Source organism: Ascaphus truei, chromosome 2, assembly GCF_040206685.1.
Source record: "Ascaphus truei isolate aAscTru1 chromosome 2, aAscTru1.hap1, whole genome shotgun sequence".
Lineage (NCBI taxonomy): Eukaryota > Metazoa > Chordata > Amphibia > Anura > Ascaphidae > Ascaphus > Ascaphus truei.
In genome coordinates this window covers 23,476,863-23,504,638 of record NC_134484.1, presented here as the reverse complement: position 1 = coordinate 23,504,638, position 27,776 = coordinate 23,476,863, and the positions used below count along the sequence as shown (strand labels likewise).

Sequence of the window (27,776 nt, the reverse complement as noted above, 5' to 3'; positions counted from 1 at the left end):
AGGCGAAGAGCAGAGCGGCGTCCTACACGAGGAACAGAGCTGACGGGACCAGTACACCCCATAGGGATCCTAGGAGGTGGAGAATCCCATGCAGCAGTGTCCCACGCAGGGTCCATAAACCGGAGGTGGTGGGTGAGCCTGAAGCTAACAGTAATCTCTCCTCGGTCACAATATTGTGATACACGCATTATTTACATGTTTTTATTGTAAGTGTTCATTTTTAAAAACCCTATAAAGTCACGTTTTATATGATTGGTCTGCACTACGGATATCTTTTCTCTTTTATATACACTGCTGCTTTGCTGAGATCGGAAGTCTCCATATTCTTGGATTAGAAGCCCTCCTTGCACAGACCATTGTGTCACACTGCCCGTTTTTGACTTACATGTTATTGTATTTTGTTTTATTTCCCTTTCATGCTCCCCCTGGATTGCAAATGCACATTCATACACAAACATTTTTTAAGCCTGTACAGGCCAACAATTATGTTATGGCCAACAGCCATCACAATCCACAATGGATTAGGAATATTCCGAAAGGACAATTCATCCGATTTAGGCGCAACTGCTCCAGGTTGGAATCTTTTGTAGAGTAGGCGGATGAACTCAAAAATAAGTTTCTAGATCGGAATTATCCCATAGACGAACTAGAGAATACTATCTCTATAGTTCAAGATATGGACAAGAACAAACTCCTGGAATATAAGGACAAAGGGGACAGCCAAGGGAAAAATAATATTTCCTTTATAACACAATATAACGCTATGGCCCCCAAAATAAGGAATATTTTTGCCAAACATTGGCCTATATTGTTGCAGGATGCAACTTTGTCACAGATACTAACACCACAGCCATCTATTGTTTTTAAGAAAGCTGGTAACTTTAGGAACAAACTGGCACCTAGTTACCCTTTAAAACAAGGTGAAATAAAAATGAACATCAATCAGGTTAAAAATGGGTTTAAACCATGCAGTAAATGTATAGCCTGTAAGTACAGCTGTTGTAGCACAGAATTCAAATGTAATGTCACCGCCAAAAACTACAAAATCATGTCACATATTTCATGTAAGTCGGAGTTTGTCATTTATATGTTGCAGTGTCCTTGTGGCCTGCAATATGTGGGTCGCACTGGTCGTACGTTTCAAAGACGTATATATGAACATATCTACAACATCAAAAAGGGTCTAACATCACACATTGTGTCCCACCACTTTTTGGTACATCATGGCAAAAATCCAAAGGGCCTTATCTGTCAACCTATTGAATTGTGTACACCCAATTGGAGAGGTGGTAATAACATTCAACACATCAATAGGAGGGAGGCCTTTTGGATCTATGAACTTAAGACTTTATCCCCATATGGGCTCAATATTGATTTTGAACTGGGCTCCTTTTTAGGTAGATGAGATGGCTCAAACAAACATTAAGTTAAGTGCAACCATTACTTAATGGATGACACCTTATCCATTTGACTCTGTACCAGCAGTAGCATATTAAGTGGCTTAAGCAGGTTTGTTTATCCTTTGGCCACAATTTGGCATTTTGGTATATATCAATGCCTATTATGATATTATATCTGGCCTCAATTTTGGGATATACGGTTATCAGTTGTTATCTGAATGTTTTTAATGTTGTTTAATGTATTGTATGTGTATTATGTTGTTAGAGACGTAGTGATTTGATATTAATGACATGCAGGCTATACAGCCTAATTGGGCAATTAATTTTTAATTGGTTAGGGTATATGTATATGTCATTCAGTGTCAGTCTTTGTAGCCCCTCAGGAAGTGGAGTAACATCCACGAAACGCGTAGGGCAGGTGACACAGTCACTTGAGCTTGGTATTGGACTTTTTGGGACACTTGGTCACATTTGAGCCCCATTGCAGCCGTCAGTTCTTGGCATACAGGACGCTTGTACTGTCCCTTTAAGGGCACGAGCACTCTCTGAGACAGCCTGTGTAACCGGAGGAGGAAGTGAGGAGAGCAGCCTCACGTGGAGTAGAGCTGTGAGCCCCACGAGCGGGCCTCTGACACTGCCACTGTTCCTGTTAACCCCTGGAAGGAGAGTCAGCACGGTGCAGCAGGAATCACATCTCTGCAAAGACATCAGCAGCACCCGGAGGACTCTTTGTTGCAGTGCCTGTATTTGCCTTGCTGCTTGTAAGTAGGGCTCTGATTTTTCCCATCTGGATGACCAGCGGTGTTCTCATTTGTCCAAACCATTTTATGGCATAGTTCTTTTTATTTAATAAATAGTTTTTATAGTCACTAGGAGTCTCTATGTTATATGTGCAGTGTGTGTATTAGTGTAGACCTGTTTTAACCCTACAGTGTTGCACTATGATCTGTGTCTATTTGTGTTTTTTCCCCTACATGGCCTGTCAAGCAAGTGTGCTGATCCCCTGAGGAGTACAGGATTATCCAACGAACTTTTGGCGCCAGGTTTTTCTTTGTTTTCACTTTTTCTGTTAGTACTGACAGTATTACTAGGCAGCCTTTATATATATATATATATATATATATATATATATATATATATATATATATATATATATATATATATATATATATATAAAATATTTTGTACTTGTCACACTGGTGTTTTATTCTTAAGCGCTTGTTAACATTTTTTTCTTTTTCTCATAATAAATTGATCTGCTTATTTTGGAGTTTTCCTGGGATTTTTTCTTATGTGCTCCATTCAGCCTTGGATGTCGTTGGACTGTGCTCTACCTACCTACATGATTTTAGAGGATTAGGTGCCTGTGCACACTGTATGTAGGGGGGAGATTTCATCTGCACTGAAATATTTTCTGCATAGTGCACACATGCTTTAATTTTGTTGTTCTCTTTTGTACATGTATTAATATTAGTGCGTAAATGACCTGTGCTAAGGAAATACACCTGTGCAGTCATAATTCACATAAACCACACGTGACCTGCTATCAGTGTGTGCACTGTAGCTACTGTTACATAAATTGTGTCTTCACTATAAACATTCTTGTTTTCTGTTTCAAAACATTTTGGTATCAGGACCATGTGAGTGAGCACTTGCCCCCCGACCCTCTCCTTTCTGTCCTGAATAGAAGTTCCATGTGCTATTCACATTGCGGATCCTGCTGTCAATCAGCGCCTGGAACGGTCTAAAATCCTTTATGATGTAAGTACCGGTTCTTGTAATATTCTCGTTCAAAACATTTTATGTCAGTTTTTTGTTTCCCTACAGTATATAAAATGCCCTCTTTTTTTGTTGCAATTGTTATCCACACGTTTAAAAATGTTTGTTTCTTAACATAATGGTGTGATGATAAATCCTATATTCAAATTTATTTAAACTGTATTATTTCCCATCTGCTTGAATAATAATAATAAAAAATTTAAAAAATGCGGTTTATAGGAATCCAAATAAACCTGAGAAAATTGTGAATTAAAAAGTGTTTGGGTAGTATATAAGATTATTCAGATTTCCTTCTCCAATTTATGTTTCTGATTACATTAAACGATAAAAATCCTATTTATTTAAAATAATTTCCCTGGCTTGCAGCAGTGCAATTGTATGTTATCAGCACAATCTAGTGGTTAATATGAGAAGCACAGTCCTTCCTAAATAATAGCAAAGAAAGTCAGGGCCATGTATATTCTGGTTGCCTGGAGCCAGTAATTCTAGATCTAACATCTGCTGCCTGGCTCCTATTATTTATCTATTGTACAGTATTTCCTGTTTTTCACAGTTTCAGTTGAAAAAATGCCAACCGTGGGTTTAATACAATCCAATACCAGAACACATCCCGCTGATGCTATTATTGCTCTCTGTACCTGAAAGTATTACAGCTTAAAATACAGGTTGCACTTTATTTGAATGAGCTGAAGGTGGCTTCAGAAGCAACATATGATCGATGACACCTTTACATTTATCATAACAGAGGCAATAGCCAATTTTCATTTCCCCCTCATGTAGTTGGCACTTTGGGCACTGAAGGGTGTAATCTAAAGTTTACAAGGGGCCAAGGGCAAATCAGGAGACAATATACACAGAGCCAGCATAAGGAAATATGCGAATAAATAATAATAATTATAATAATATAGAGGAGAGGATAAATTGAAAGAAATGATATGTGTTCATATAATTTTGTTCTGAGATATCCACCACAGGCTCTAAATCAACACTTCTGACTGGTTGTATACTGTATGTGCAGCCAGATTATCTTTCACGTCTTATTTACTAATCTTACTTTATATGGAATAGGTCCATATAGTTTCGTCTTCCCCTTATGAAAGCCTAAAGTAAAAATGAATGGAGGAAAATATTTGTATTGAGATTCGTCCCATTTTGAATAAGATGTGAGTGCTTCCGTTACCCCTTTGCTGCCAGCAACTCCTTATCGTGGTGTGCTGCCTCCAAGCACCTTTTACTGATGCAGGTTAATACAGATTAGGGAGGGGTGACTCATTTACTGCAGCTGCAGATCTCTGAGAACATCAGGTCAAGGTAACAAGGCCAATGTTTATGAAAAGCTTGGGAAGCTGAAAGCAAAACCCACACGATAATGGCAGTAAGAAGGTTAATAAATCATTATTCACCTCCAACTCTACCGAAAATCACACAAATTGATTGTGAACAAACAGATGTTATTCACAAGAGAATCCTTTTTGATGGTTTTCAAATCTATGTGTAGCCCTGGGTAGTTTTGAGCTATTATTCTGTCCTCCTCCTGGCAGTAAAGCCTAGTAAGGGTAGGTTTTGCCAGGAGTAATCATGGGTTTTCCCCACTCCTTGCAGTGCAGTGAGTCAGGGAAGGTAGTGTCATCAGGCCTTGTGTCCAATTAGAGACACAGGGGTGGGTGCATACTGGATCTGTACTTAATGCATTGCACTTCCTGATTTAGCCAGTCTGCCTCTACTGTGAGAGGGGCAAGGTTTACCCGACTAAGCTGTCAGGGCTCTGGCAGGCTTGAGGCCCTCCCTCCGGGGAGCAGTGAGGGAAACCTATAGCTCTTATCCCACAAGGGGATAAGGGAAGAGCAAGGCCCTTTGGCTGGGAGTGGATCCAGGGACATCTTCCTGTGGCTGCTGAAAAAGGAACCCAAATAAAGCATCCTGAGTTTTTATAATACCGCCTGCCTAAGGGTGAAGTCTATTGAGAGGAGGGGGACGTTATTCTTCTGCAGAGAATTCACCCCATACAGTTGGGGGCTGCACGAGATGGAGGCGCTGCACCTGTGAGTACTATTCGGGCAAGACCCCAGAAGCCTATCCTGTTATTCCTCTTTACCACCATGCGAGAGACTTAGGGCCCCCTGTTACCAGCAGGCATGCACCACACAAAGCCATGTAACCAGAGAGAGTTTCCCACAGAGAGGCCCTATGTGATATTGGGTGGGGGAAACAGGGTTACATATGGAAGTTTTAGGTTTGTCAGTCGGAAAATCAACGGCACTGTTCATAATTATGTGTAAATTATCGTGATATAATCTGAGTGTGATTCTCTCTGATGAAGTGTTGATTAGTTGTTAGGATGATGAACAGAGAAGCTTGCCAGTCAGTGTTGGTCTGATTAAGCAGTGTGTTCACCTTGTGTCTCTTCTTAGCTCATTCAATACTGTAAGGATTATTTTATTGAAACCCAAATGCATCAACATCTGAAGGGTGACTAATCTGTTGTCATGACAACTGCCTTTCAGGTTACCACTGATAAGAACGACAGTGACCTTAAGTCCGCCCTGTACTTTTTAATTGCGTACATTTAATGTAAAATCTGGAATTATTCAATTGAAAAGTGTCTGCTCGTCACAATTACTTACCGGATTTCCAGGCTCGGCAACTACACTTTCTGTCTGAAAGGAAATACAGTAATCTAGTTAGAATGTAATGTATCGGATTGACAGTACTTGGAAAGTTGAAAGTGGTGGTCCGATTGATACATTATATATATATTTAAACGATTACCTTTCTCTGATTTTAAGTTAATCATTCACTGATAATGCCACACTGGCATAGTCTCCTCCTGCAGTTCCAGCTCCTTTAAAAGTGAGCACGCTACTGAAGAGACTCGCTGCCAGGGTTACACAAAAATGTAAGACCGAAAAATTTCAAAGCACTCGGCACTGCTTCTGTCAAGCATCAAAAAAGCTTTATTCCATCAAACAGTTAGAAAACATGGCGGGGGCTATAAACATTTCCTAACCTTCACCTGACACATTTCCCACTTTTGAGGAAGTGGCATGCTACACAAAACGCATTGGGGATGGTATCTGTTGGGGTCTGTATAGCCCCCACCATGTCTTTTTACTTTTTTGGTGGAATAAAGCTTTATTGATACTTGAAGGAATCTGTGCTGAGTGCTTTGAAGGTTTTTTGTCTTGCACTGTGAATACCAAAACTCCAATTTGTTAATTCTATAAACAATATGAAAAATGTAATAAAACTAATTTCAAAAGAACAGTGATTCACTGTACCTTGTTTTAAAAATGTACATTAAGACTTATAGTAATACAAAATAATATATTTTAGGTTATTATATGAAGCCATAAATCCTTAATGTCTATGCTTTGTAAAAATCTCCCCCCCCCCCCATAAATCATGCAATTGCATCGACTCAATATATTCCTTTGTGGACTATTAAAATATAATTTTGCAATAAATATTAAATACCTATATAATGGACAAAGGGCAAGCTATATGGGTGCTGATACACTGTATGAACCCCGATACTGTAATTCACAATCTAGCCTTTATACTGTATAAAGTTACAAATCACTCCACTGTTAGCCACAAAAGAGATGGAAGATATTAATGAATTTTAATAAAAAGTTGATGTTTGACTTGGCTAAAATTAAAATCACCCATCAGCATTTTTAATTTGTGCTCATGTCAAATACAAATTAGTTAATTACGACCGACTTTTTCCTGCATTTTTAGAAACCCCAAATGTAAGACTGTGCCCAATTTTCTATATAAAGCCTAATAATAAATCTAAAGAACAGACTGACCATTTGCAGTAAAGCTGTATTCAGAGAATTATATTTGAAGCTGATAGCTGCCTTTATGTTTTATGTAACAATTGTGTGGTACAGCTGTGTGGCCGCCGCTACGCCGGTGCCGGAGAATTATTACCGCGAATAGTCCGATTTGGAAGCATGGACCCTCCAGCAGCAATGTTGAGGCTGCACTATCTCTGGAACCAGGGATTTGCTTTTTCAGCCGCGGCTCCGGAGACCGTGACTGCTACAGTACATCTGTACTAGTGATGTACCGGGTACCCGAAATTACCCGGTACCCGGCGTTACCCAGCACATTTTCAACTACCCGGACATTACCTGGACCCAGCAACTGAGAAGTGGGCCCGGCGCCGGTTAATGTCAGGATAGCTGAAAATAATCACATCACTTACCTGTGGCAACATCAGAAGTGTCTTCAGCCGGCGTGGGAGCTGCAGGAATCCATGACACAGCACTGCAGCAGGTAAGCAGTGTGAGCCAGGGAACCATGTGACTGGAGCAGCCGCTTTCCTATCTGTCCAATAAGAACTCTCCTGCTCCGTTCACATGGTTCCCCGGCTCACACTGCTTACCTGCTGCTGTGCGCTGTCATGGATTCCTGCAGCTCCCACGCCGGCTGAAGACACTTCTGATGCTGCTACCACCACAGGACCTCTGCTGCTCTTCATAGATGTTGCCACGGTCTTACTCAACCCTGCAGGTAAGTGCCAGCCGGGTACCCGTCCAGGTAGAACTATTGATTTTGGTCGGGTACCCGTTACGCAGTTTTTTTTATAAAACATTACCCGGTACAGCACTAATCTGTACACTAGGCTAAAACATGCTCTTCTTGAATGATAAATGCCATACTGATGGTTACTCCATCCTTTACCAATACATATGTCAGATTGTGTATATTAAATATTATTGCTACTTACAGCTCCCGTTGTACCAGGTGGGCCAGGTGCACCAACTGCACCCTGATTGAGAAAATACAATGCATCAATAAATATACTTAAGTGATGTGCAATATTTCAGAATATACAGTGATATGGCGTTCCAGCTGTTTCCAGTATATACATATTCTTGCCAGGTACCAAACCTAAACATAATAGGTACCCGAAAGGAAAAACATTGAATGTATTTATAACAATATATTCTATATCAGGGGTGGCCAGGTCCAGTCCTCATGGGCCACCAACAGGTCTTGTTTTCAGGATATCCCTGCTTTAGCACAGGTGGCTCGATCAGTGGCTGTAACAATCGTGCTCGCCACAAACCGAGACCGGGCCGCGGGGCTGAGGTGGGGATATGAAAACACCGACCTTAGACCACGAAGCCGGTTCTGGGTTGCGCAGTCCGCAGTCAAACACAGCCGGGTCAGGGTTGGAGAGAGCAGGGTAATCCATAGGCAAGACGGGGTCGGGGTAGGCGGCACAGGAGCGGAGGTCGCGGTCACAAGCCGAGGTAGTCATCAGGAAATCTTGGGTGAAGCCGCTTCAGCACAGAAAGTAAGACACTTGGAGCGAAGTCGCTTCAGCGTAGAAAGCAGGAAACTGGAACTAAGCCACGTCAGCGTAGGGAGCAGGAAACTTGGAGCCAAGCTCCTTCAGCGTAGAAAACAGGAAACTGGAGTTAGGCCACTTCAGCGTAGAAAACAGGAAACTGAGCGGACATGCTACAGTGTAGCAGAGCTTATGGAAGGAGGGAACAGGAGGAGAGGAGGCCATGGGGAGCCAGGAGTGCAGACATGCCACAGGAGACACTGAGGACATCAGCAAGCCGCTTCAGCGGTGCGGAGACGAGACTGCCAGGAACAAGGAGTAGCACCGAGGCTACCGAGCAGGGAGGCCTTGGAAGAAGGAGGTCAGAAGGAAGAGATTCACGCACAAGGAGGCCAAGCCAGGCCAAACAGCGGCGACTGTGACAAGCACAGTTACTTGCAACAGGGATTGCAAAGTTTATGTCCAGCAAGTTCCTGAAGGAAAGGGAGCGGCTAAATAGCACGGGAAGCCAATCAGACAGAGCTGCACAGGAGGCCGCAAGAAGCAGACTGTAAACTAATTGCCAGAGCAGGTGATTCTGACTGTTCAGTGCAAGGCGGGGTTTGCCTGAAACTCTGTAGCCCTGTGGGAGTGAGCCAGCAAAACCCAGGACCAGATTCCTTACAGTGGCTTAGTTATAATGACTGAGTCACCTGTGCTGAAGCAAAGATATCCTGAAAATCTATCCTGTTGGTCGCCCTTGAGGACTGGAGTTGGCCACACCTGTTATACACAGTACCTAGTAACGTAACCTTAAACAGATACGTATATAAAGTATACAAAGTATACAAAGTATGCTAAACCGCTGAAAGTGACATTTATTTTCCTACAGAATCCCATACAGATGTAGTAAGATTTACTGCCTCCGTGGCAGAAAGCAGTACATTTTCCGGCCTGGGACAATTAAAGCAGTGTTAGTCCTCCCGCGCCAGACAGTCTGTAATACTGTATAGAGTAGTCCCATAGAGAAGCTGTCTCCCTGTGTGTCTGCCAGAGCAGCTGTTACAGTGATCCAATGTTTTATTCTTTTTCTTTGCTGTATCGAAGGAGGGGATCTCCAGAGGTGAACCCCATTAATTTCCACTCTGGGGACCGCCTGCTTCCAGAGATCTAGACCTCCATAGGGGGTGCTGGTTCCCGCTCCGGCGGGGGTTTAAAGTGAACACGACACATCAGATGGGCCTAGCCCATTATATATATATATATAATCATACACACACACACACACACACACACAAACACACACACACACACACACACACACACACACACACACACCAATAATAACATACCTTGTCTCCTTTAAATCCAGATTCTCCAGCATTACCCTTTTCTCCCTGCATAATAAAAACAAGGAAAATGATGTATATGCACAACTAAAAACATTGGAACCCACATCATTAACACTGGAGGACGCCTTGTCCTATCCTTGTCTTTATCTTGAATGGACCATAAGGTATCCTTCCGTGTTTGAAGGTGTATTAGGAAAAAACACTGCTCAGTAGTATTTAGCCTTTATATCTTGGAACTATAAATCAATGCTTATGAAAATAGAAACGATAGCAAAACAAATGTAATCTATCAGGTTTTATCAATAATTACAGGTATATAAAGGTTGGTGAAGGTTCATAGAGGTGATGGTTAATTTTTTGGACTTATTTCTACTTATCTTACCCTGCAGATTTCCTATATGTATATAACACGGTCGTCACAAATAAGGAATGGCTGTTACTAGTGAGAAAAGATTACCTCCCATCCTGGCCATCATTACTGTATTTTAAATACGACTTACATGATCGCCTCTCTCTCCTTTCCGTCCATCAGTCCCAGGCGACCCTGACAGACCTGCTTCACCCTGAAACAAAAATAGAGGAAACTTCTCGCAAGAGGACGTTTTTTTTCCACATTGGATCAATGTGCACTGTACATTTGCGGGGCTAGTGCCTATTCTATAAATTACCCTAATATAATAAGATGTGAAAAAGGCAGTCGAGTATTTACATACGTAGGCACATCTTTTTTTGAACAACTCCTTATATATTACATAAGGGGCCTATATTTACTGGGGTGCTATTCCATAAGACATCTTTCAGTGCCAGAAGACCTCAACTGAATAGGCCTGTTAGGTGTCTTCTGGAATAGCATAGCTTAGTGGGTAAGTGCACATATCCCCAAAAACTAGTAGGAATCTAAATGACATTTCCAATATTTGGATGGCACAACAAATTACCTGGTGTACTACTGAAGGAAGGATATGGCAAACTGCTAACAAAGGTCTATTAATAACCTAATTTAGCCCGGTCACTTGTATGGGCACGCAATGTTTCCCCAAGCATTCTTGCAAAGTTAAACATAGAAAGGATGTTGATGGTGGGAGAAATCTGATCGCCTTTATTAAAGTCAGGAAAGAATGTGTTTTTCCCTTATGAGTAGAGACGGGCAAATTAAGTCCAAATTTGCCGTGAATATCGTATTTAATTCCAAGAACTAATATTTGCAGACATATCTTTTTTTCTTAAATGGACACATCCTAAATTAAATCTGTGTTGGATTTCCATGCTGATTTTTAATGGGAAACTGTAGCGACCAATATTTGCGGGTTTGAGAATGTTTATAAAAGTTTTTGAATTCTTCACGGACCAAACATGGACACATTCGCCCATCTCTACTTCTGAGGCATAATTGGTAAATGTTTCAACATATGTTTCTTGTAGAAATATAAAATAAGTACGTAGCAGGCGTTATTGCTCCTGTTCACACGTCAGAGTTGCTCATGTAATGCAATAAATGTGTGTTAATGAAATGTATTTGCAGTATTTATTAAAAATATTTTACCTGGAAAATATACATTCCATGTTACCTATCGTTTTCAAATGAAGAGCGTGTCATCCTTTGCTTTCATGTAGTATTAACCGGAGCAATAACATCAACTACCTCTATATCTCAGCTAATTAAATGTAACAAAGGTTTAACTCGTTGGACATACAGTACAGAACTGTATGTTTTCTGTAACCTCATCTACTATGTAACTATATCTGTGTTTTAGCTTATTTTCCTATTCATAGTAAAATATCAACACATTTTGGAATGGGACTTTCCTAAACATTTGTCTTCATTTTATTGCTACTGAAATGTTTTGTTTAGCACAGGAGCGGCAGCTGAGCTTTTTAAGACATGAATAGCTTTCTCTTATCCTCTGCAGTACTGCATTTCTTCAAAAAAAAACTGTGTTTCAGAGTCTGTAAAAAATAATGACGTTTGACCCCAAACCATAAAACCACTGAGGGCACAAAAGCAGAATTAATGCACTGTCTAATTTGGTTTTTAGTTTGTCATATCTGGGATAGGAGAAGGAGTGGCTCGGTGAGTAAAGACACTGACTGGCACTGAGTTTGGAGCTGGGTTCAATATCCCGTGTTGGCTCCTTGTGACCTTTGGCAAGTCACTTTATCTCAGGCACCAAAAACAAAGATAGTAAGCTCCATGGGGGCAGGGACCCGTGCCTGCAAAATGTCTCTATAATGTGCTATGTAAAACTAGCAGCACTACACAAGAACGTGCTATTATTATTATTATTATTATTATTATTATTATTATTATCTAATGATTCAGCCCCTGAGAAACAAAATTAATATGGATAGAAAACAGAAACACATATTTAAGTGAGACATACTGTTACTGTATTCACGAACACATGCACAGTCCAAAGTAAATGACAAAAAGCAGTTTCTGCGCACGTGTTTTTTTTTACCTTAACTCCGTCACGGCCAGATGCACCTTGATCACCCGGTTGCCCCTGAAAAATGAAAACGGGTTTAATTTTTAGGCAGTGTTTTATGGGATTTAACGTGAGCGTCACAGTGCTTGCATTTCTTTGTAACTGCTTCCATGAAACAATTGGCAGGTGTTATTTTGGCAATATCCCATTTCTTAATATTTCTTATTCTTGAAAAAAAAAATACGAAAATATTCTGCGTCAGGCAGAAGGAGTAGATTACCAGTAAGAACGCTGCCCTTTGAAGTGGGTGAATATGCTGCAAATAACAGTGTCAACTTTCCTTGAGACCTTGGGGCAAATCAATTTATCTCCCGGTGTCTGAGCGGGAGACTCAGGGCCCCAGGGCCCCAGCAGGTTTGCACCACATACACTCACTTACCCAGTACACCACTTCCCCTAGGGTGGCCGACATGAGATTGGGGGGGGGGGGGGGGGGAGAACAGGGTTACATGTGTTATGCTTTGAGCTTCTTATTTGATGTATAGTTGCTTCCTCCTGTATTTTACAGTGTTTGGAATTTAGACCAAAAAAAGATAAATGTTTGTTTCAGAAAAAGCACATAGATGATACTGCAGACATCTGGAAAAGGGTTTTGTGGTCAGACAAAAATTGTACTTTTTGGTCTAAATTCCAAGCGTGCCGTCTGGAACAAGCCCAACTCTGCACATCACCCAGTTAACAATATCCGTACTGTGAAGCATGGTGATGGTAACATCATGTTATGGGGATGCGTCTCTTCAGCATAGACTGGGAAGCTAAGACTCAAACTCAGGAGGACATTCTTATTTCAGCCGGACAATGACCCGAATCCCAAAGCCACACTGGAGTGGTTCAATAAGAGAATTAATGTTCTGGAGTGACACAGTCAAAGCCCTGACTTTAACCTCCTGCACATATAAAAGTGTTCAGTTTAACCACTAGAGCTTTATATCTTTGTAACTTTGAATAAAAATAGTTAGTTTGAAAAACTGTACATACATTATTTGTAATTAAACAACATAACAACAACGGTAGGGGGTGAATACTTTTGCAAGCCACTGTGTGTGTGTGTGTGTATATATATAGCAAATGGAAATATTACTGTATGCTCATTTGCATGTCTTAGACAGGTCTGCAACCCTGCCTTTCACCATTATCACCCAGCACACAGCACTTCCACTGCAGCAAGCTATTCTGGGAAATGACATGCAAATGAGCACACAGTGCCACTTTTTGCATCAAACCCATTTTTAACATGGTTCCCTACAGGCTTAAGCTTGCTGCATGGTCACAGCTTTGAGCACAGCCAGGGTTAAGATGTATAGCCAGTAAACCCACCAACAGACAGCCATTTCGACCTTAATGGGTCTCCTCAGTGTGGGGTTGGTTATACTGGCTATGCAAAAATGAAGCAATGAGGATGGGTATATTTATACACACACATACATATACATATATATATATATACACATACATATACATACACAGTATATATATATATATATATATATATATATATATATATATATATATATATATATATATATATATATACATATACATACACAGTATATATATATATATATATATACATATACACACACTGTGTATCCTATACTATCTATACTCATTGAGGCTTTCTACAGTATATGCTGCCTGCATACACATCCACTACAACACTATTCATTTTTCTTGATTCTATTTGTTGAGATTGGGTGATAAGCCTTTTACATTATGTGAGCGGCACCAAATCAAATATAGAAATAATACATAGTACATTGTTGTTTGTGTATTATGTACAGTGTAATGTTGAGGACATGAAAACCATTACCTTTGGACCAAATTTGCCAGGGACCCCATCCAAGCCTCTTTCCCCTTGTTCCCCCTGTGAGCAAAAAAATGAGTTTTAATGTACTGTAAGTGAGAAAAAAGCCAAACAAAGGTGGATTTAGATTACTTTGTATCACAGCACTTGCAAGATGACAATGAAGAACCACTGGAGTGTACTGTACTGTTGTGGAAGTATAGCATTTCAGATAGAAGCATGGGAATTTCAGAGTGGGGCTTATTTTTAGTACTCCCTGAATAAATCATCCCTCTGCAATATTAAATATAGCAGAATTGAACTCCTAAATAACTAAGTTACTTCATGAAAAATGTATGTTCAACAATATTCGGATAAACATAAATCGTACTTACCTTTGGTCCTGAGCCTCCAGTATTACCATCTATTCCATGTTTTCCAGGCAATCCCTATATATTAATATATAATTAACAAGTAAATTAGTTATCTTTTCGCTGTTATTTTGAAATGCCAAACTGCAAGGCTGACAACACAAATACCTAGTTAAAAAAACAATGCCAAACCCCCAAGATAAACCCAAACTTTGGACCTGATGCAACTTGCAGCATTTAACTGAACTGTATAAAAGAGAACATTGAGTGTCAACCCAATAAACCTCTTGCCAAATCCAACCCAATATGTATTTCCTTTGCTAATTTGCTTCTACTACATTGTTGGGTATTGTGGGAAGAGTAAGCCTGGTCATAAAGCAGGTAGTGGCAATTCACAACACTTTATTCTAGTGCAGCAACATGCAGAACAGAAAAGTGTTACAAACTGATCTGATTACCATGTACTGTACCAACGACGATTTGTAAACAGACAGATAAAGCTGCAGTTCAAAAGAGCTTCTAAGAAGACACACAATTACTTGGGATGTTACAGTACCCTATGTGACCCAGTCCCCCCTTGGTCCCCCCTCATCCCCTTACCTCTCGCTGCGGCTGCGTCCGTCAGCGGAGGATGGTGAGAGTGCGGGGAGGGTTGCGGGTGGCGCGTGTCAGCGGGGGAGGTGACCGAGTTGCCGGCGGCTCCCTTTGCAGGGCGCCACCAACTTTATTGCGGACGCACATGCGAGAGATGGTGCGCATGCACAGAAGAACGGTGGCCATTACTACATAGCTCTGCATGGGGAACTACAACTCCCAGCAGCCACAGGGGCTGGGAAACACATGGCACCCCACAGCCAATAGGGCTGCAGTATTCCCCTGCTGAGAAATGGATACATTTGGTGCGCTTGCACCACCCTAGCCAGTCAGAGCTGGGACACCAGAGGGTAAGGGTGTAGATGCAGGGAGTTAGTAAGCCCCTGCACTAGGCCAGAGACCCCCTTTAGACCCCAGCTAGGCCCTGACTCACAATAATTTGTGGTTGCTTCAGGGAAGGCCCCTTAGATAGTGACGCTTCCCCATTTACTGTTTAGTGTCAGGAACACAGTGAAAACGCTGCACCGTGATTGCGGCCTGTGGTCTGGGAACAGACTACCTCCCTGTGAGAGACTGCAAGGTGATATTATCCATGCCGGCATTCACCCGACGCGGAGGCGGATGCCATCATGGATGACAACCTCGGATCAGACGGATCCTATGTGTTAATCTGCATCACCCGGGTGTTGGAGCTCCCAGGTAGGTACCGAACTAAGTGCACCAACACTTCACGGGATAGCGCTATCTCCTACACTTTGGGTGGGCCTTGACTGGGAAAAGGGACATCAGGGTATTGGTGCCTGGCACCCAATGTACTTTGGGGACACTCACTGGTGGTATCAGGTTGGGGCCTATATTACTGTGTTGTACAGGGTACCAATATTATTGTTTTCAGTAAAGGTTGTTAGCATATACTTGAGTGTGTGTATTATTGGTATTGTTCCTGTAAGGGGCTCATTCCACCAAGTTGGGATCCCCTGCAGGTGGAGGAGCTGTCACCAGAAGATTCAGGTACAGCCCAGGCTCCCAGTGGCAGAGGTTCAGGCCTCCTGTGAGCCACAGTTAACACATCACACACACCATAGCCGCCATATCCCCCATATGGAAAGTACGCTACAGGGAAAGTACGCTACACCTATATGTACTGTATACACTGATCTAACAGCTTACATGATTGTCCATCCCCTTAGAGTAAATTCTACTGTGCTGTATTCAATTTACAGCTCTTGGTGGGAAGAAAGTGCCTACTCCTGTACCTCAGATTGAAGCTCTGTTGAGACAGGATTGTCCTACAGAAAGGTGTTCTGAATAATCCTGCGTGCCAGGAATGGTGGGAGTCATTGAAGCACCAAAAGTTGGCTCCAAAGGAGGCCTTCTAAAGTAGTTTAAATTATGGATTGGCATCATCATAGCTGGTCAACATGGCAATGAAAGACCTATCCATCTGTGGTTTGCACCCGATAGGAGCCCAGGCTTTGTTACCTATGTAAATGTAGCAGGAACCCACTTTGGTGCAGCTTCATATGAGTTTTATTCATTCTCATTATGAGATTATTCATTCTCATGAATATGAGGTCCTGTGGAGTGAAGCAACGCAAGGATAATAACGAAGAGGTCATAGACTTTTCCCGCTTTTTTGTCATCAGATAAGTCCCGGTTAAGACTGTCAAGGTAGGTCTGAGAAGACGTCTCATAAGCAGCTGCTCTGAATTTACTCTGGTGATATTTTTCTTAAACATATTTGGTGGTGTGCAACATCTGCTCATCCATTTGCTTGAGGACAGCGAGGAGCATTGGTGACAGCTCATATTAGGTCATTCTTGGCAAACTCTTACACTTAGCAGTTCCATTATCAGACACCAGTATCTCTGGTATACCATAAGTTGCAAAGGGCTATCGATAGTCAGTTATTGCTGAGGTCGACGATAATATTAAGACCAGGATCATTTTGAGCTATTGTGAGTAGGCGTCAACAACAATCAAAACGTTCTCTCCTTGAAATGCCTCAGAGATGTCAATGTGAAGACTGATTCAAATATTCTTAGTATCCACCTATAGAAATAATTGGGCTTCTGGTGGGTTGGATCGAATAACTTGACGTGTGCTGCAACCATTTATAACTTTCTATGTCTGCATCTATTTCAGGGGAGCGCAAACTTTTAGTGCTGCGCCCCCCTGTCTCCATCCATCCAGCTCTTGCGCCCCCCGACTACCTTCATCCGCGTCAAGTGACGTGACCCGCGGCGTCATTTGACGTGTGTGACATCACTTCACATGGCGATGCGTCACATCTGGCTGAATGCTGGCAAGTAAACTGTTGCAGGGGCCTCACGAGATCCCCCGGCATTTAATTTAAATGCCTGGGGGAAGAGCGCGGTGCCTCTGCAAAATCTCCCGCCCCCTGGAGGTCGTGCCCCCCACTTTGCGCACCGCTGATCTATTGCACTCTATCAAACAACTTCTGGTTAGTGCTTTCATTTACACAATTCCTGGATGAGCACTAAGTAACATCGCTACGATGAGTTTATGTCCTTTTTGTTTTGTTTTTTAGGAATTACAGCTCTGTTTTCCCATAGCAAACAGTTCATGTGGATTGTTTGCATATGGACTGTACTCTGCTGACATGGGGAAAAGGGAATAGGGGATATAAGCTCTCGCATCAGCTTATGAATGCAGATAAAAGTATGGTGCAATAGGGATAGTTGAAGAAGTGAAGATCATCGGGAAGCGCAAAGTCATGTAAAACAGAAACACATTTCCTGATGGTGCAGTATTTGATGTAGATAAATAAAAATTTTAAAGTGCGGTGTGCTAAGTACTCACAAGTGTATGGTGAGTGTTGTTCCCATAAAGGTATCTTTCAGGGACAGCCTGTCTACCCGTGGTAGAGGTGGGTCAGTGTATCTAGGTGGATACTGAGGACCTTAGGTAAAAAATGAGGAAACAGACATAGTGCAGACTGTACGAAATATCTATTAAAATTGGTAAGTGGACATACAATACACTCACAATTTATAAAAGAATAACAAGCGTTTAGATCACATATTGGATCTCTGTGCAAAGCAGCTGTATCAGTCCCCCCTTCGCCTCGGCGTGCGTTTCACTGATGCGTCTCACCCAAACCGGAAACCGGAAGTGACGTCATCTGCGCTTGGCTCTCTGGGGAACTTCGATCCTTTAGTGGTCTTCTCTCATCAGGGTTCACTCTATGCGTTTCTCCGTATTGCGGTTTCATCAGGAGTGTAATCTGACATGTTCTAAGAGACTACAGTATTTATAGGCTGTGCTAGAGTCCCATTGGCTTACATTAAGTATGGTAATCAAATAGCATAGCAGCAACAGACTTGTAGTTAACAGCAATTGAGACTCACATCACACATATATGAGTCTTCCAAAATGACATAAAAATTACATAAAATTACATAAAAATTAAGTACATATGTTTTAATAAAAACTAAATGGCAAACATCTAAAAATACATAGATTAAAATATAAAACTTAAATATGAATCGCCTCATTACAGCTAAGGTAAGCAATTAACCTCTTAATGGACTGAGCTAAATGCAAGTATTTGCTAATGATAGTAAAGTTTAGCATCTAGTGGGAAAGAAGAGAGACATGTTAGAGTCAAAGAAATGGTTTTATATCGAACTCTAGATTTAAGCCTTGAGGATGAATCGTTTTTAGCTCGAACATCCAAAAGGACTCCCTTTTAATTAAATTTAAATCTCTATTGCCCCCCCTCCAGTGGGGCAACACTTGTTCAATAGCTTTAAATGTAAAGCTAGCAGGATTAGAGTTATGTTTTAATAAAAAATGATTTGACACGCTGTGGGTTGTGATTTTACGTTTTATGTTACCCAAATGCTCTAATATGCGCGTTCTAAGCGGACGTGTGGTTTTGCCAATATACTGTAAACCGCATTCACATTCTGCGAGGTAAATAACAAAACTTGTTCTACAGTTCAAATGCTGCTTAATAGTATAAGATTTTTGTGTTGTGTTTGATTTGAAATTGTGTGAAATTTTAGAACTGTGTTGGCAGGCAGTGCACATTCTGCAGTCATAAAATCCTAAAGGTGGATCTAACCACGTGTGTTTTTTTGTGGGTATATTTCTTAAGGCACTAGGTGACAGATAGTTTTTAATATTTGGTGCTTTCTTATATACCATTTTTACTTTGTCAGCCAGATGTTTCCCCAAAACTGGGTCATTTTTAAGTATCGGCCAATGGGTGTTGAGGATTTTATTAATTTTGCTGGCATCCTTATTATACTGCGTGACAAAGGGCACTTTTATGGTGCCATCATCAATAGATGTTTTGGGGGCAGGTATTAGCATGGATTCTCTAGGGGTACCCTTCGCTCTAGCTAATGCTCGGTCTACCACATTTTTGATGGCCATGTGGGAAGATCAGTACATATGGTCTTGGACGGGGCTGGATGCAAATTTGGTCACATGGCGGAGATATATAGATGACATCATCTTTATATGGAAGGGTACTGTGACAGATTTGAATTTGTTTCTCCTGTATTTAGATGTAAACGAGTTCAATCTGAAGTTCACATCTACGGTCAGTGCAACCACTATTAACTTCCTAGACCTCTGCATATATGTGGAAGATGGCACAATTAAAACAAAAGATTATTTTAAGGAGGTGGATGCAAATAACTACATCCTCCAGTCCAGCTGCCATCTCAATAAATGGATAGAAAACATACCGTACGGGCAGTATCGTAGACTTAAGCGCAACTGCACTGATAACCATATATTTGAGGAGCAATCCACAGTTTTATCCAGAAGGTTTAGTGAGAGAAATTACAATAAAAATGTGGTAGACCGAGCATTAGCTAGAGCGAAGGGTACCCCTAGAGAATCCATGCTAATACCTGCCCCCAAAACATCTATTGATGACGGCACCATAAAAGTGCCCTTTGTCACGCAGTATAATAAGGATGCCAGCAAAATTAATAAAATCCTCAACACCCATTGGCCGATACTTAAAAATGACCCAGTTTTGGGGAAACATCTGGCTGACAAAGTAAAAATGGTATATAAGAAAGCACCAAATATTAAAAACTATCTGTCACCTAGTGCCTTAAGAAATATACCCACAAAAAAACACACGTGGTTAGATCCACCTTTAGGATTTTATGACTGCAGAATGTGCACTGCCTGCCAACACAGTTCTAAAATTTCACACAATTTCAAATCAAACACAACACAAAAATCTTATACTATTAAGCAGCATTTGAACTGTAGAACAAGTTTTGTTATTTACCTCGCAGAATGTGAATGCGGTTTACAGTATATTGGCAAAACCACACGTCCGCTTAGAACGCGCATATTAGAGCATTTGGGTAACATAAAACGTAAAATCACAACCCACAGCGTGTCAAACCATTTTTTATTAAAACATAACTCTAATCCTGCTAGCTTTACATTTAAAGCTATTGAACAAGTGTTGCCCCACTGGAGGGGGGGCAATAGAGATTTAAATTTAATTAAAAGGGAGTCCTTTTGGATGTTCGAGCTAAAAACGATTCATCCTCAAGGCTTAAATCTAGAGTTCGATATAAAACCATTTCTTTGACTCTAACATGTCTCTCTTCTTTCCCACTAGGTGCTAAACTTTACTATCATTAGCAAATACTTGCATTTAGCTCAGTCCATTAAGAGGTTAATTGCTTACCTTAGCTGTAATGAGGCGATTCATATTTAAGTTTTATATTTTAATCTATGTATTTTTAGATGTTTGCCATTTAGTTTTTATTAAAACATATGTACTTAATTTTTATGTAATTTTATGTAATTTTTATGTCATTTTGGAAGACTCATATATGTGTGATGTGAGTCTCAATTGCTGTTAACTACAAGTCTGTTGCTGCTATGCTATTTGATTACCATACTTAATGTAAGCCAATGGGACTCTAGCACAGACTATAAATAGTCTCTTAGAACATGTCAGATTACACTCCTGATGAAACCGCAATACGGAGAAACGCGTAGAGTGAACCCTGATGAGAGAAGACCACTAAAGGATCGAAGTTCCCCAGAGAGCCAAGCGCAGATGACGTCACTTCCGGTTTCCGGTTTGGGTGAGACGCATCAGTGAAACGCACGCCGAGGCGAAGGGGGGACTGATACAGCTGCTTTGCACAGAGATCCAATATGTGATCTAAACGCTTGTTATTCTTTTATACATTGTGAGTGTATTGTACGTCCACTTACCAATTTTAATAGATATTTCGTACAGTCTGCACTATGTCTGTTTCCTCATTTTTTACCTAAGGTCCTCAGTATCCACTCAGATACACTGACCCACCTCTACCACGGGTAGACAGGCTGTCCCTGAAAGATACCTTTATGTGAACAACACTCACCATACACTTGTGAGTACTTAGCACACCGCACTTTAAAATTTTTATTTATCTACATCACAATACTGCACCATCAGGAAATGTGTTTCTGTTTTACATGACTTTGCGCTTCCCGATGATCTTCACTTCTTCCACGTCCACGGGATCGAGAGAACGACCCCCCCTCTGGGTTAAGCGGCATTCACATGTTTGTATTAGTATCACCTTAATTATTTTATATGCACTTGTTTATATAGGAATATAATTTTAGAGCGCCACATTGATATATATTTTTCCAATTTGCAATAGGGATAGTTGAATGGGTATGAAAGTAAGGAAAGGACAGAATCCCTCTGAATACCCTCTATACTTGTGATATTGTAATGGTGACAATAGTTAAGATACTTTAATAAAGAATGATTAATTTAAAAAAATATTTCGATTGGTATAAAGATCTATTGCCAATCAGAAAGCAACACAGGAGTATATAAAAAATACACAGATGTAAATAATAATAGCATGTTCTTGTATAGCGCTGCTAGTTTTACATAGCGCTTTACAGAGACACTTTGCAGACACAGTCCCTGCCCTGTACAGCTTACAATCTATATGTATGGTGCATGGGCCTTAGGAAAAGGGGAGGGGGAGAGAGTTGGGAGACCCTGCTCAGCAATAACTGCGAGGTAGAAACTGGAAGTGGTGCTATCAGGGATGAAGGCATATAATGTAACACAAGGAAAGAATCCCTATAGATGCACTCACTAATTGTCAATCAAAATAATGAAGTTTTATTGATATATAGAAAACATAAACTAATTAAAACCTAAAGTAGTGCTAAACTCAGACAACTAAATGGGCATAATATCCATGGTGTTACTACCAGGTGTTCCTTTTGAGTAATCATACACCGGACACAGTGTTCTAGTGACGTGGCTTCTATACACTCTATGAAGATATATAGGAGTGTCAGTTACTTAACATGTAACATCTATAGTGCCAGACCCACTGAGTGAGGCTGGAGAGCCGGAATCCTGCTGTGTGTAAGGTAGAGACAATGAGTGTTGCTTGGCCACAGTATGGTAGACCACTATTATAATGATCCAAACCTTATACTGTAACCACCTACAGGCTGCATGTGGTCTGTGGTTATCTACCAGACCGTGTATAATCTATGTAGGAGGTGTACACATGTGGACATACTGGCTGTTAATCTTGCAAGTGAGTAAGGGGTTAAAGTGTGTAGATGAATGTGTAAATCGCTTGAGTGCCACACCATATAAAGTATAGAAACTACATGTTACATCATATGCCTCCTGGTAGGGCAGACACCGGGCACTCAACACACGTGGAGTCAGCTGACAAGCAGCTAATGCGGCTTGAGACACACTACACACTTAAAGCGTACTGCTGCAAAGCCCCTATCCTTGCTAGTGGGATCCTTATAAGGCCCACATCTTAGTTAATTCTGATCTAGGTAGTAACAAGTGCGTTGCTGAGAGTGACCGGACAGTTTGTCCGTCGCGCTACTGACGTCATACCCAACGCGCGTTTCGTTCCTACTGGGAACTTCTTCGGGGGTGGGCGGATCTCTTCTCCCGGCGGCTATTAATACAGGTGGCGTTGCTATGGTAACCTACAGTGTCATTACGGAGCCTCTAAATGTTGGAGCAAATACCACAAGCTAATCGGGAGGGAGGTGTGTAAAGTCACGGACTCCTATTGATCCATAGAACAGTTTAAAATAGTGATGCAGATAATCAAACCACTACATACATCAGGTTACAATGTTCCAATTGGGCGAAATTGAAACTCACTACATGTTAATAGCAGAATACTTTCTGTATATATGTATTGCTAATTTGTTGCATATTAGGATCAAATAGTTGCCAACTGCTGCACAATATATATTGCCAAGTTAATGGAGACAACTAGTTGAATACAGGCATACCCCGGTTTAAGGACACTCGCTTTAAGTACACTCGCGAATAAGGACATATCACCCAATAGGCAAACGGCAGCTCACGCATGCGCCTGTCAGCACGTCCTGAACAGCAATACCGGCTCCCTACCTGTACCAAAGCTGTGCGCAAGCGGGGAGACTATAGAGCCTGTTACTAATGCGTTATTTACATCAGTTATGGACGTATATGACATTTGCAGTACAGTACATGCATTGATAAGTGGGGAAAAGGTAGTACTTCACTTTAAGTACATTTTCACTTTACATACATGCTCCGGTCCCATTGCGTACGTTAATGCGGGGTACGCCTGTACATAACCCATAATATGCCATTTTCTAACAACTGAGACGCGGGTGTATAAAAAGGCATGGTGATGTACTAATGTGTATAATATACTTCATGTCATGAAATTAGAGAGCCAAGGGGGTGAACGTCTGTATATACATCAGTACACTTACCTATATACACTCTCATGTATATACACACACAGATATATGTATTGATTGACAATTAGTGAGTGCATCTATAGGGATTCTTTCCTTGTGTTACATTATGGTGCATGGGGCACAGGAAGATAAAGTGACTTGCCCAAGGTCACAAGGAGCCAACACCGGGAATTGAACCCGGTTCCCCTGCTTCAAGCTCAGTGCCAGTCAGTGTCTTTACTCACTGAGCCACTCCTCATATATAATTATAGCAGATACATAAGCACACTTACTGTAGGTTGAAGTACAGCTGGGTATATATATATATAAATTTAGCATGGCCCAGTCATGTCAGCTAGACAGCAAGACATATTGTAGTGCCTAGTTGATAAACTGGGGGGGGGGGGGCAGGGGGTAGATGGCTGATGGCATACATTTCCAACTACCCCTTAGCCCACCAGTTGTGACAATAGCACTTAAATTATATAGTTCGTAGAGGAAGACTTGCTGGTGGTGGAACCAGAAAATGAAATCAATGTTGTTTAAAGGTCTCAACCATACTACTGATACGGAAGTGTCTCATATGCTCTGATGTACGTTGCTTATAGTGAGCAAAGGGGAAATACCTCTATCAAATCAGAAAACAGAATATCAGTGTGGCAGTGTGACAAATGTAGTCTTCTGCATAAAACAGAAGAACACACACACGGCCGCTAAATCCATATGATCCCTCGGATGCCCACTCCCTCAAAGGGGATCTGGTTGCATGTCAATTGTGGCATCCATTGTAGAGGACACGGCAATAGCTCGTATAGCAAGTTAATCTAATCGTAATCAATGTTATACTGTAGGTGCACTTATAGGAGAATAATAAAGTGTCCCTGATGAAATATGGGGCATGAGTATTCTCATAACATGCACTAAAACTTCAGATGTTTGTGAGTTTCAAATTGTTTATGTTCAAGACCATTACATTTTTTTTCAACGATATTACACTAGGATCGGGCGCTCATTCTTCTTTTTTTCTGTTTAGGTCGTGTGATGGAAGGTAGTTGTACCTGTGAAGAAGGCTGTCAGTATCCCAGTGACATCGGGCACATTTTTTCATGGTTTTTTTTAATTTATTCTTGGACATTTCATTTTGTCATACTGTATATATATTTTATCCACACACTTGATTAAGCATATCAGAAGCAATATATTTTTTTAGCAAAAGTCTTAGTTTTCATCCAATCATATTGATTTTCTAGTTATTTTCTAATTGTCCATGTGCATTTATATATGTGTACTATTTCTGTAATTGAGACAGTTTAAACTAGATATGGGAGAAGGAGGGGCTCAGTGAGTAAAGACACTGACTAGTACTAAGTTTCAAGCAGGGGGACCTCGTTCAATTCCTGGTGTCGGCTCCTTGTGACCTTGGGCAAGTTGCTTTATCTCCCTGTGCCTCAGGCACCAACAACATAGATTATAAACTCCACGGGGCAGGGACTGTGCCTGCAAAATGTCTCTGTAAAGTGCTATGTAAAAACTAGCAGTGCTATACAAGAACATAAACAGCAGAGGTGTAGAGGAGCACAGCAGCGTTTCTTGGCAGCATGCCAGTTGGTGGATCGCCAAAATGAGGGTAACTCCAAGCAGGGATTAGTATTAAAAGAATACTTTAATGGTCAGTGCAAAGCAAAACAATGGTAGGAGTGCAGCTACGCGTTTCGTCCGTAAAGGACTTTCTCAAGGCTCCTCTACACCTCTGCTGTTTATGTTTACCCTGAGAGGGCTGCACGCAGGAACAGATCCACGCATCAAGGACACCACTAAGGGAGGTAAAGGGCCTAGGCCCATTATTATTTTACCCTCCAGTGCTGGACTGATTGAGTTATTTCCCCAGGGTGTAGTACACCATCAATAGGAGACCTATTTTGGGGTACCCGCGTGGGAACCACCAGGCCTCTGGTTTCACACCCTGGGATGTTATGGATTATACTCTATGTCCCTAAACCTGGATCCACTAAGGTATAAGGAATTATCAGTACAATAATGAGCTATCTATGGTGATGCACCATAAACACCATTTACCTAGCTATACAAGAACAGGCTAAAATATATATATACATATATATATATATATATATATATATATATATATATATATATATATATATATATATATATATATTGTCCTTATTCATAACAGGTGTTCTTGCCATGGGCATTTATATTTTACCATATTGCTGAACAATCGGATGCGCAGTCCAATTAAATATATCCTGTGTTATATATATATGTATATATATATATATATATATATATATATATGTCAAAAACAATACTTTATACCGTTCTGTGGCTAACAAAATGCTGCTTTTATTTGTGTGAGCTTTCGAGATACACTGATCTCTTGTGTATCTCGAAAGCTTGCACAAATAAAAGCATTTCGTTAGCCACAGAACGGTATAGACTATTTGTTTTTGGTTATTAAGCTCGACTAACACGGTACAGATACCTCAACATCTAAACATATATAGATGTAGAGGTATCTGTACCGTGTATATATATATATTGTTTATTTTCCAGTGTTGTGGTCTCTTATTCTGCTGATCATTAATCCTCTATTTTTGATGTACAGAAATTTGTTATAAAGCCCTTTCTCAAATATGTTATAATATACGCTTAAGTGTTCAGTGTTCGATTAATTCAAGAGCTCCATCTGGTGGGTAAATACAGTATAGTAGCTACCAAATGGTAAACAGTTTATACCAGAAGTCTAATGGTTTTAAGAACAAATTACTGCCTGTTACAGCTTCTTTGTGCATTACACAGGTTGAGCAACGTTGGCTCAGATTCAGCATGCCGTCTTCCCCATGCTCTTGAAGATTTAAGCATCATTAGTTTTATAGCAAATGGAAAAAAAAAACTTCACTAGACAAAACGGTGGTCACTTCAGTAAAACAACAACAGTGGAAAGAAAGAAAATTCTATCAAGCCTTGCCGTACCATATTAAATATACAAATGATATTTAATACTTAAAATGGTTACCCAGCTGATGCAACTGATGGTTTCCTCTCCCATCTATTTTACAGCCTGCTCTCCTCACCCATTTCTGGCTCTCTCACGCCCCCAGTCTCTCTCATGCCCCTTTTGCTCTCTCTCCCTCATAGCACATTAAATGTAGCCTGTAATACTGATAATCCCCTCAGGACATTGCATTACCCGGATATTAATCAACAGTGAATGTGGTGCCAATACAATACTTACAAAAGGAGCTTGATAATGAAGCCCATTCAACATCAAGACCACATTGAACAGAACTAGTAAATGTAGAATCATTTCATCTAAGACATATGTCTTCAAACGGCATTTTCAACAAAGGTGTACAACTCAATTTCAGTAAACAATATACATTTTTTAATACATATTCAATCAATGTTTCTTCAAAGTTTAAGTAATAATAATATATATTTTTTTAATTGTCAGGTTATCGATGCTGTAACTTATTTAAACCTAAACTTATAGTTTCTATCTGCTCCATTTGCATGGACTTTTTTTGAAAAATGTATTAAAGATTGGCGAAAGGACAGATAAACGTTCCTCAACCATCATAAAACATGTCTCCTCCAGCATTGACAAGAGTTTCTACTGTAGTTCATTCCAATTATACAGAATATATTTTTGGTAATAAGAAAAATTAAATATCAACTAAGAAGATAAATTAACCCCTATGGTGAGAGCACTCAGAGGCTGATGATACTGCTGACTTGAGAACCTGATGGAGACGAGTGGATACATTTCTAACATGTAATGATGAATTACTTCAAATCAATTTTAATCGGAGAAATCCTCAAATAAAATATAATTATATGGATAACCCTCTGTGTGAGGTAACCCTATACAAATGGCGAAAATTAAAAAGGAGAATGGGGGTAGGGATAAAGGGTCTCCTGTCTGACTCTTGAGTCACCTATACCTCCTTTTCCTGTGTGT

At 40.6% G+C, this 27,776-nt stretch overlaps 1 protein-coding gene across 1 annotated transcript in view; it reads right to left on the bottom strand.

Moving 5' to 3' along the window:
- Nucleotides 1-27,776, bottom strand: part of COL22A1 (collagen type XXII alpha 1 chain) — a 515,441-nt gene that overhangs the window by 102,885 nt on the left and 384,780 nt on the right. The window contains exons 27-33 of the mRNA XM_075581796.1: nucleotides 14,480-14,533; nucleotides 14,112-14,165; nucleotides 12,275-12,319; nucleotides 10,316-10,378; nucleotides 9,816-9,860; nucleotides 7,918-7,959; nucleotides 5,804-5,836 (exon numbers count right to left, since the gene is read on the bottom strand). Of these exons, the coding sequence (XP_075437911.1) occupies nucleotides 5,804-5,836; nucleotides 7,918-7,959; nucleotides 9,816-9,860; nucleotides 10,316-10,378; nucleotides 12,275-12,319; nucleotides 14,112-14,165; nucleotides 14,480-14,533 (336 nt within the window). The remainder of the gene's footprint in view (nucleotides 1-5,803; nucleotides 5,837-7,917; nucleotides 7,960-9,815; nucleotides 9,861-10,315; nucleotides 10,379-12,274; nucleotides 12,320-14,111; nucleotides 14,166-14,479; nucleotides 14,534-27,776) is intronic.